The following is an 11111-nucleotide window of genomic DNA, read 5'->3' on the forward strand; positions in this document are numbered from 1 at the left end:
TGTTCCTGAAAACCCGTTGTTTTGCCCCAAAGACAAGGTGTACCTGGGCCCCCCACGGCTCTTCCAGGAGCTGCAGGACCTGCAGAAGGACCTGGCTGTGGTGGAGCAGATCACGCTGCTCGTCAGCACCTTGCATGGCACCTACCAGGTACCGCCCGCCTGCCGTGCTCCCGGGAGCTCCCGGTGCTGCTCCGGGGGCGTTTGGGATCGTCCCAGCCCTGGGGAACTGCTCCGGTGGGATTTGGGTTTCATCCTGGCTCTCGGGAACTGCTCCGGTGGGATTTGGGATCGTCCCAGCTCTGGGGAACTGCTCCGGTGGGTTTTGGGATTGTCCCGGCTCTGGGGAACTTCTCTGGTGGGATTTGGGTTTCATCCTGGCTCTCGGGAACTGCTCCGGTGGGATTTGGGATCGTTCCGGCTCTGGGGAACTGCTCTGGTGGGATTTGGGTTTCTTCCTGGCTCTGAGGAACTGGTCCAGCAGGGTTTGGGATTGTTCCACCTCTGGGGAGCTGCTCCAGCGGGATTTGGCATTGTCCCAGCTCTGGGGAACCATTCCCAGGAGTGACTGGTGCTGCTCTAGAGGGATTTGGGATGGTCCCGGCTCTGGGTGACCCTTCCTGGAACCTCGGGCAGGACTCGGCATCATCCCGGCTCTAGGAAACCACTGGGCTGGGCACTGCTCTGGGTGGGATTTGGGGTGAACCCAGTTCTATGGGACCATTCCTAGGAATGCTGGGTGGGATTTGGGGTGATCCCGGCCCTGTGGGACCGTTCCCGGTGTTCCTGGTGCTCCCCAGAACCTGAACATGGCGGTGGCCCAGGACTGGTGCCTGGCCCTGCAGAGGATGATGAAGGTCAAGGAGGAGGAAATCCACTCGGCCAACAAGTGCCGGCTGCGACTGCTGCTGCCCGGGAAACCCGACAAGTGAGGGGAGGAGGAGGAGTGGGGGGGGGGGAGGGGAAGGAGGAGGAGGGGGAAGATGAAGAACAGGATGAAGATGATGATGATAAGGAGGATGAAGAGCAGGATGAAGATGATGAGGAGGATGATGAGAAGGATGAAGAGCAGGATGAAGATGATGGGGATAAGGATGAGGAGGATGGGAATGATAAGGAAGAAGAGGAGTATGGCAGTGAAGATGAGGATGAGAAGGATGAAGAGCAGGATGAAGATGAGGAGGGGAAGGAGGATGAGGAGGATTGGGATGAGGAGTATGAGAATGAAGATGAGGATGATGGGGATGGCGATGAGGAGGATGAAGCTGAGGCTGAAGACCACCGTGTCCCGCAGGTCCGGGCGCCCCATCAGCGTCATGGTGGTGTTCATCACCCCCAGCCCCCTGAGCAAGATCTGCTGGGTGAACCGGCTGCACCTGGCCAAGATCGGCCTGCGTGAGTCCGGTCCGGGAAATGGGAACTGGGAACCGGGAAACGGGAACTGGGAACCGGGAAACGGGAACTGGGAACAGGGCGTGGACCAGGAACTGGGGCGTGGAGGAGGCCTGGGGGGTTCTGGAGAAGGTTTGGGAGGTTCTGGAGAAAGTTTTCAGATTCTGGAGAAGGTTTGGGGGGTTCTGGAGAAGGATTGGGGGATGTTTGGGAGAAGATTATTGGAAGTTCTTGGAGAACATTTTGGGAGAAGGTTTTGGAGGACATTTGGGAGCTCCTGGAGAAGATCTGGGAGCTTTTGGAAGAGGTTGGGTAGGTTTTGGGGAAGGTTTGAGAGTTTTGGAGGTTTGGGAAGTTTTTGGAGAAGGTTTTGGGGAGGTTCTAGAGAAGGTTTGGAGGGGTTTTGGAAAGGGTTTGGGAGGTTTGGGGAAGGTTTGGGAGTTTTGGGAAGTTTTGGAAGGCTTTGGACAATGCTGGGGGGGTTTTGGGAAAGGTTTGGGAGCTCTTTGAGAAGGTTTGGGGAGGCTGTGGAGAAGGTTTTGGAGAAGATTTGGGAGCTTTTGGAGGTTTGGGAAGTTCTGGAGAGGATTGGGGATGTTCTGGTGAAGGTTTGGAGGGTTTTTGGAAGAGGTTTGGGAGTCTTTGGACAATACTGGGGAGGTTTTGGGGAAGGTCTGGGAACTTTTTGAGACGGTTTGGGGAGGTTCTGGAGGTTTGGGAAGTTCTGGAGAAATTTAGGGAATGTTGGGGACATTCTGGAGGTTGAGGTGGTTCTGGAGAAGGTTTGGGGAAGGTTTGGGAGGTTTTGGAGAAGGTTGGGGAAGTTCTGGGAGTTTGGGGGGTTCTGGATGAGGTTTGGGTTTTGGAATTGCTGGGAATTGTCAGTTCTGGCTCTGCCTTTGGGATTGGCTGGAATCTCCCAGCTGGAGCCGCTCCCGGCGGGGTTCCCATGCTGGGGCTGCGGCGTTTCCATGGAATTTCATAGAACAGAGTGGGTTTGGGATGATCCCACTGCTCCTCTGCTTCCCAATCCCAGCCCCAGCTCCCTCAGCGCCTCCCAAGAACTTCCCAGAAGGAAACACCAAAAATCTGGAATTCCCTGGGAACGCTGGGCTGGGAGCTCCAGTTTTTAACTCTTTGGGTTTGCTTTTCCCTATTTCTTTCTTAGTCTGGGATAATCCCGTTCACCTTTCCTTATTTTTTTAAAATATAGGATAATCCTGTTTGCCTTTCCATATTTTTTAAAAAATCTGGGATAATCCTATTTGCTCTTGCCTATTTTTTAAAAAATCTAGGATAACCTCTTTTGCTTTTCCCCATTATTTTAAACTGGGATAATCCCATTTACCTTTCCCGATTTTTTTCAAATCTGGTATAATCCCATATCCACAAGCCACAGCTCCAGCCCCATCCCAGCCTGACACATTAAGATGGATTTTTTTCCCATAAATTTGTTTTTTTTTCTGGAATTTTTTCCCCCTCCACACTGCAGTCATTCTGAGAAGGGGATGAGGCACATCCCAAATCCATAGAAAATGGGTGGATTTGGGCCGGGATGGATCCCAAAGGAGGTGTTTGGAGTGGGGATGATCCCAGTTTTCCCGATTTTCCGCAGGGGACGAGAACCAGCCGGGCTGGCTCTGCCCCGACGAGGACAGGAAGAGCCGAGCTCCCTTCTGGTGCCCCATCCTGTGCTGCCACATTCCAGCCTTCTCCTCCAAAGCCTTGGATCTGCAGGTGAGAGCTGGGAAAATCCCGGATCCGGCCGGGAAAGGCACAAATCCCACTCTGGAGGGGCTGGAAAAGGCAGGAATTGCTGCACTTTAAGGGGGAAATCGAGAATTGCAACTGGGTCCCAAATTTTTGGATCTGCGCTGACATCCTGCTCGCTTGGGGTGATTTAAGTTCTTCATCCCTTTCCCTTTCTATCCATGATTTTGGGATGAAAGGCACAAATCCCACCATGGAGGGGCTGGAAAAAGCAGGAATTGGGAGAATCCAGCCTGGAAAATCCAGAATTGCAGCCAAGCTGTGCTACTGAATCCTAAATTTTTGGGGTTACCGCTGATGCCATTCCTATTTGGGATGAATTGTGTTTTCCATCCTCTTTCGCTTTATATCCACAATTTTTGGATGAAGCCACAAATCCCACAGTGGAGAAGGGGTTGGAAAAAGCAGGAATTGGGGCAATGCAGCCTGGAAAATTGGGAATTGCAGCTGGGCTGTGGCTGAATCCCAAATTTTTGGGACTCCCACTGATGCCATTCCTGTTTGGGATGATTTGGGTTCTCCATCCCCTTTGCCTTTATATGATTTTGGGGAACAAATCCACAAATCCCATTCCAGAGGGGCTGAAAAAGGCAGGAATTGCTGGAATTTAAGGGGGAGATCGGGAATAGCAGCTGGATCCCAAATTCTGGGATCTGCACCGACATCCTGCCTGCTTGGGGTGATTTGGGTTCTCCATCCCTTTCCCTTTCTATCCATGATTTTGGGATGAAGCCAAAAAACCCACAGTGGAGGAGGGGCTGGAAAAAGCAGGAATTGGGGCAATCCAGCCTGGAAAAGTTGGTGTAGCAGCTGTGCTACTGAATCCTAAATATTTGGGGTTCCTACTGATCCTGTCTCTGTTTGGGATGATTTGGGTTCTCCATCCCCTTTCCCTCTATATCCATGATTTTGGGATGAAAAGCACAAATCCCACAGTGGAGGAAGGGTTGGAAAAGGCAGAAATTGGGGAAGTCCAAGGGAGAAATTTGGGAATTGCAGCCAGGCTGTGTCCCAGTCCCAGTTTTTTGGTTCCCCCAGCTCGGAGCCGCTGTCCACAATCCTGTCCATTCCTCACTCCTGGGATTCTCAGCTGTCAGCACCTCCCTGCCCCAGGGCTTCCTGTGGGTGAGCAAAGCCCAAACTCTGGGATTTGTGATTCTTTTGGGGGGTTGGTATTTGGGGTTTGGGATGGCTCTGGATAAAATCACCTTCCAAGTGATGATCATTCCCACTTTTCCCACAGATGGGAGGGGGTGGGTGGGCAGGTGGAGATCACTGGGTAAGTATAACCCCAGTGGATCCTGGGATTTGGGATTATTTTGGATTTGGGATTATCTGGGGTTGTTTGGGATTTGGGATTATTTGGGAAGGCTCTGGTCAGAATCCTGGAATGCTTGTTCCTGGTATTCCCACAGGTGGGATGGGGGCAGGAGGGGTTCTATGGATGGGTGGAGATCTCCAGGTGAGCACAACCTCAGTGGATCCTGGGATTTGGTATTATTTGGGATTTGAGATTATTTGGAATTTGGGATTTTTTGGGATTTGGGATGGCTGTGCTGGAATCCTGGGATGCTCATTCCCGCTTTTCCCATTTTCCCGCAGGTGGGAGGGGGGCAGGAGGGGGCGGGGGGGCAGGTGGAAATCTTTTCCCTGAACCGCTCCGTGCCCCGAACCGTCAAATCCTTCCCGGTGCCGGCCCCGGTGCTGTGCATGGAATTCATCCCAGAGCCGCATCCCGAGGATCCCGCGGAGCCGGGAGCGTCCCTGGAGCCGGCCCCCAACACCCCCCACCCCGCAGTGTGCCTGGGCCTGCAGGACGGGAGGTGAGATCCCAAATCCTAGCTCCCACGCCGGATCCCATTTCCCATCCCGGATCCCATCTCCCATCCCAAATCCCATCTCCCACCCTGTATCCCTCCCTGTGGCTGATCCCGAATTCCCTCCCAGCCTGCTGGTGTACGGCAGTGTGGATTCGGGAACTCCGTGCCTGCAGCGCTGCCGGCTCCCGGGATCGCCGCCCATCCTGAGCCTCCGGCACAGCCCCGAGCTCCTGCTGGCTGGGCTGCAGGACGGACACGTGGCCGCTTTGCCCCGGAGCCATGGTGAGACATCCACAGGGGGATATCCCGTCGGGACTGGGAGAAATCCACATCGGGATATCCCGTCGGGACTGGGAGAAATCCACATTGGGATATCCCGTCGGGACTGGGAGAAATCCACATTGGGATATCCCCGTCGGGACTGGGAGAAATCCACATTGGGATATCCCGTCGGGACTGGGAGAAATCCACATTGGGATATCCCGTCGGGACTGGGAGAAATCCACATCGGGATATCCCCGTCGGGACTGGGAGAAATCCACATCGGGATATCCCGTCGGGACTGGGAGAAATCCACATCGGGATATCCCCGTCGGGACTGGGAGAAATCCACATTGGGATATCCCGTCGGGACTGGGAGAAATCCACATTGGGATATCCCATTGGGATTGGGATAAATTCACATTCAGGATATCCCATCGGGATTGGGATAAATCACCATTTAGGATAAATCCACATTTAGGATATCCCATCAGTATTGGGATAAATCCCTGTTTGGGATAAATCCCCATTTGGGATATCTCACTGGGGTGAATCCATATTTAGGATAAGTCCCTGTTCAGGATATGCAATTGGGATAAATCCCTATTTAGGATCCATATTTGGAATATTTGGGATATCCCATTGGGATTGGGATGAATCCCCATTTGAGAAATGCCACCAGTATTGGGATAAATCCCCATTTAGGATGAATCCCCATTTAGGATGAATCCCCATTTAGGACATCCCATCATGATGAGTCCATATTTAGGATATTCCATTGGGATAAATTCTCATTCAGGATATCCCGTTGGGATAAATCCCTGTTTTTCCTTTGTTTTCCCAATATTTTCCCTTTCCCTTGGCAGCCTCAGAGCAGGAAATTCCAGTTTTCCTGTGGTGGATTCTAAAAAACTTGTTTTGGGGGAAAACCTTGGGAAAATGGTTCTCAAGAGGGGATGCACAAGGAATGGGAATTGCCTTCCCAAAATTCCCGGTTTTGGGGTTGGAAATGGCTTTGGTCCCCTTCAAACTCCCCCCCTCCCCCAGGTGGAAAATTCCCTTTTATTCCCTGGATTTTGGGGTCATTTCCCCAGGATTTGGCTCAGGCTGAGGTCCCATCCTGCTGCAATCCCTCTTTTCCAGGAGTTCCTGGTCTGGGAAGTTCCTCGTTTTCATCACTAGGGGGTTGGAAAGAGCTGGGAATCCTGTGGAATTCGAGATGGAATTCCCAGTTTTCTCCAGGAAAAGCTGCAGAAAGCAGCACTTGGCTCAATCCTGAGCCACCAAATCCCACTAAACTCGGATTTTTGGGATTGTCCTCATCCCCTTCCCGAATTGGAGCCAGTTAAGGGATTTAATTATTTTTAATGGATTAAACAGCAGCCACAGGGGGGAGTTCTTAACCTCATCCTGTTTTTTTGGGAGGAAAAAGCTTCCCTGGAATTGCTCCTTTTCCCTGGAAATCGGGATTTGCTGGGAGCAGGGCTTGGAGCATCCAAAGGCTCCTTCATCCCTGGGATCCAAGGGTTTGGATAAAAAGCATGGATTGGGAAGAAAAAGAAGGAAAGTGCCAATGGATTGGAGTTTGTGGCATTGGATCAATCCCCATCCAGCTGCTCCCAGATCCTTGGGATTGGGCCTGGAGTGGCCCTTCCAGAGCAAATCCATTTAAAAAAAAATGGAATTTGGGCTTTTCCAAGGAGTCTTTGGGGTGGAGGTGGCCGCTCCTTTGCTGCTCCAGTGCCATGTGTGGCAGGAAGAAGGAATTTTGGAAATGTTGGGAAGTGGGAATGATCCTCCTGGTGACTCCTGGGGGGCTCGGCTGCACCTGGAGCTTCCTGAGTGTGCTGAGCATTCTGTGTTTTCCCGTTATCCCATTCCATGTGTGCTGAGCATTCCATGTTTTCCTGTTATTCCATTTGTGCCAAGTTCTGTGTTTCCCTGTTACCCCATTCCCTTTCATCCCATTCCTGTTATCCCATTCTTGTTATCCTGTTCTTGTTATCCTGTTCTTGTCATCCCATTCCGTTCCATTATCCCATTCCATTATCCCATTCTCTTATCCTGTTTTGCATTATCCCATTCCCTGTTGCCTTATCCCATTCCATATTTTCCTATTCTATGTTTTCCTGTTCCCTGTTACCACATTCCGTTATCCCGTCCCTGTTATCACATTCCCTCTTCCATTATCTTATTCCATTATCCCATTCCGTTATCCCGTTCCTGTTTTCCCACTCCTGTTATCCCATTCTCTGATGCCATTCTGTTATCCTGTTCCATTGTCCTGTTCCTGATCCCATTCCGTTATCCCATTCCCTGTTAGCCTGTGGCCATTTTCCTATTCCCTGTTATCCCATTCCCTGACCCTATTCATTCCCAGTTATCCCATTCCCAGAGGGTTTATGGGATGCTTCGGGTGGGGCTGGGCCCTAATCCCATTCCCGGTTTTCCCGTTCCCAGAGGGTTTATGGGATGCGGGCGCGGTGCGGATGCTCCAGGTGGGGCCGGGCCCTGTGCGGGCGCTGCTGGCGCTGGAGGAGTCGCTCTGGGCCAGCTCCCAGAACCTTGTCAGCGTCCTGGGCACTCCCGAGCTCCAGAGCCAGGTACGGAGCAGGAACAACGGGAGTAGGAACGGGAACGGGTTCGGGAATGAGGATGGGGATAGGGACAGGAATGGGAATGGGATTGGAAATGGGAATGGGAACGGGGACGGGGACGGGGATGGGGACGGGGATGGGGATGGAAACGGGAACAAGAATAGGGATGGGAATGGGGATGGGGATGGGGATAGGGACAGGAATGGGAATGGGATTGGAAACGGGAATGGGAATGGGAACAGGAACGGGGACGGGGACGGGGTCGGGGACGGGGATGGGGATGGAAACGGGAACAAGAATAGGGATGGGAATGGGGATGGGAATGGGAACAGGAACAGGAATGGGAATGGGAATAGGGTTGGGAACGGATATAGGAATGGGAATGGGAAACAAGAATTGGCATGGGAATGGAAAGGGAAACAGGAATAGAAATGGGAAGGGGAATGGGAAAAAGCCCTGGAAGGGGCTTGGTGCAGGGCTGGATTCTCGTGGGGAGGACTGGGATCTGAATACCTGTCAGAGCTCTGCACTCCCAGAGCAGGCATTGTGGGAATTCCCCATAATTGGGAATTGGTAATTGGGTTGGTAATCCCGGGAATGTTGGGAATTCCCTCAGCACTGTTTCGAGGCGCACCCCGACCCCGTGGCGGCCGTGACGCTGATGGTGCGGGCGGGCAGCGGGGTGTGGATGGCGTTTGCCCAGGGCTCCTCCATCCGCCTGTTCCACACCGAGACCCGCGAGCACCTCCAGGAGATCAACGTGGCCACCAGGACCACCCTGCTACAGCCGGGTGAGCAATTAACAACCCTAATTACGGTCATTAATTAATGGATCCATGGGGCTGAGGGAATGGGACCACCCTGCTGCTGCTGGTGAGCGATTAAAAACCCTAATTACGGTCATTAATTAATAGATCCAGGGGGAGTCAAGGAATGAGACCCCCCTGCTGCTGCCTGGTGAGATCCGAATTAATAAATAATGAGGAAGATTAATTAATGGATCTAGCGGCAATTAGGAAATGGGGCAGCCCAGGAGGTCCCACTGGGATCTGCTGCTTTCCCGAGAAGTGGGGCAGGGATGGAGCTGGGCAGGAATTGTGTCCCACGATCCCATCCGTGGATCCCAAATCTGTGCTCTGATCCTATCCCTGGGTCCTGACTTTGTCCCTCTCCAGGTTGTCCCGGCCTCATTCCCATTCCCATTCCCATTCCCATTCCCATTCCCACTCTGGGTTATCGCAGCCTCATTCCCACTCCATAGCTCCATAAGCCCTTCATTAATTCCAAGAACCAGCCTTGTGTAATTCCCTGTTTTTTCCCCTTTTTCTGGGCATGTTCCGATATCCCAATGTCCCAATATCACTCCCATTCCTGCACTGGGATTAAATCCATTTGACCTCCAGCTCCCAAACCCTCTGGAAAGTTGCAGCTCCTTCATGAGCCACAGTGCCATGGATTTATGGATTTCCCTGGATTTATCACTGTCCCTGGATTAATTTTCCCTGGATTTCTCTCTTTCCCTGGATCAATCTTTCTCTGAAATTCTCTCTTTCCCTGGATTAATCCTTCCCTGAATTTCTCTCTTTCCCTGGATTTCTCTCTTTCCCTGAGTTAATCTTTCCCTGGATTTCTCTTTCCCTGCATTTATCACTTCCCCAACTCCCGCCAACTCCTGCCCATAAAATCCCCATTTCGTGTTGGAATCTCGCTTTTCTCTCACTTTTCCCTCCTTCAATTCCTTTCTATCCCCAGTGCTTCCCGTTGGCTGTGGATCTGCCGAGTACTTCCCTACGGAAACCCCGTGGCCGGCTGGGAGTTGGGCTGTGCGATTCTCCCTGATTCCGGCTTTTCCTGGCTTTTCCCATTGCAGGGCAGAAGCTTGTGCATGTCACCAGCCTCCTGCTGTGCCAAGGCTCGCTCTGGGTGGGGACGGATCTGGGAATCATTGTCCTGCTGCCTGTGCCACGCCTGGAGGGCATCCCGAAAATCACTGGTGAGCCCCACAGCCTTCCTGGGAAAACGGGGATGTTCCCAGAGAATCAGCACTGATCCCAGAGAAATGGCACCATTCCCAGAGAATCAGTGCCATTCCCAGAAAAACAGCACCATTCCCAGAAAAACAGCACCATTCCCAGAAAAACAGCACCATTCCCAGAAAAATGGTGCCATTCCCAAAAAAACAGCGTCATTCCCAGAGAAATGGTGTCATTCCCTAGAAACAGTGTCATTCCCAAGAAACAGTGGCATTCCCTAAAAACAGTGCCACTCTCAGAGAAATGGTGCCATTCCCAGGCTGTTCTCAGCCCATTCTCAGCCCATTCCTGACTTGTTCCCATTGATCCCACTGGTTATGTTCCCATCCCACTGTTTCCATTCCCAGTCTCATTCCCGCCCTGATCCCACTGTTTCTGTGTCCAGCCCATTCCCAGCCATTCCTGGGTCATTCCCATCCTGATCCCTGTTTTCCAGGGAAGGGAATGGTGTCCCTGAACGGCCACGCCGGACCCGTGCAGTTCCTGGTGCTGGCTCTGAGCACTTTGGCCCCCGACGCGCTCCGGGCGGAACAGGACGAGCCCGACGAGGCTGAGGAGGAGAGATCCCCAGATCCAGAGGGGCTCCCGCCACGGGAAATGCGGAAAAAAGGGATTTTGTTACAATACCGGCTGCGCTCCACGGCACACCTGCCCGGCCAGCTGCTCTCCGTGCGGGAAGCGGCGCCAGGAACGCCGGGAACGCCGGGACACGCTGAGGAGGATGGATCCATCTACGAGCTGGCCGACGATCCCGATGTGTGGGTGCGAAACCGGCCCTGCTCCCGGGATTCTTCCCGCAAGGAAATCTCCTCTGTGGCCATCATCTCCGGAGGCCGCGGGTACCGGGATTTCCGGGCAGAATCCACGCGCCGCTCCGGAGACGCCGACAGCTCTCTGCTCATCTGGCAGCTCCCGCTGGCGCTGTGAGCCTGCTCGGAATTCCCAAATTTCCTACCTCAGGAATCTCCCAAATTCCCGGGAGCGGTGCCTCAGCCACTGCAAGGAAAAAAAAACTGGGAAAAATGCAGGATTTTCCCCCAAAGCCAGCAGATCAGCAGCTGGGAGCGGTGGGATTTTCCTGGTTTCCCTGTGTGCATGTGTGTGTGGATAATCCCTAGAGATAGAAATCCCTGGGTTATAAATAGGCTGTACATTATTACCTGTAAAAAGAAGGAATCTGTATATATTGGGAATGCTGGGAAGAGCGGGAGCAGCTCCTGAAAACGTGGCTCCGGCTGCAA

General features: G+C 52.8%; 1 protein-coding gene across 1 annotated transcript in view; it reads left to right on the plus strand.

Annotated features, from left to right (window-relative positions):
• The window catches only part of ARHGEF10L (Rho guanine nucleotide exchange factor 10 like), a 35810-nt gene extending 24977 nt beyond the window's left edge, over nt 1-10833 (plus strand). Inside the window, exons 20-30 of the mRNA XM_062507399.1 lie at nt 33-148; nt 798-925; nt 1292-1392; nt 3005-3126; nt 4198-4284; nt 4762-4982; nt 5107-5261; nt 7701-7843; nt 8454-8628; nt 9708-9830; nt 10307-10833. Of these exons, the coding sequence (XP_062363383.1) occupies nt 33-148; nt 798-925; nt 1292-1392; nt 3005-3126; nt 4198-4284; nt 4762-4982; nt 5107-5261; nt 7701-7843; nt 8454-8628; nt 9708-9830; nt 10307-10797 (1862 nt within the window). The 3' untranslated portion in view covers nt 10798-10833. The remainder of the gene's footprint in view (nt 1-32; nt 149-797; nt 926-1291; nt 1393-3004; nt 3127-4197; nt 4285-4761; nt 4983-5106; nt 5262-7700; nt 7844-8453; nt 8629-9707; nt 9831-10306) is intronic.
• Nucleotides 10834-11111: the final 278 nt, after the last annotated feature.

Source organism: Cinclus cinclus, chromosome 23, assembly GCF_963662255.1.
Source record: "Cinclus cinclus chromosome 23, bCinCin1.1, whole genome shotgun sequence".
NCBI classification, from domain to species: domain Eukaryota; kingdom Metazoa; phylum Chordata; class Aves; order Passeriformes; family Cinclidae; genus Cinclus; species Cinclus cinclus.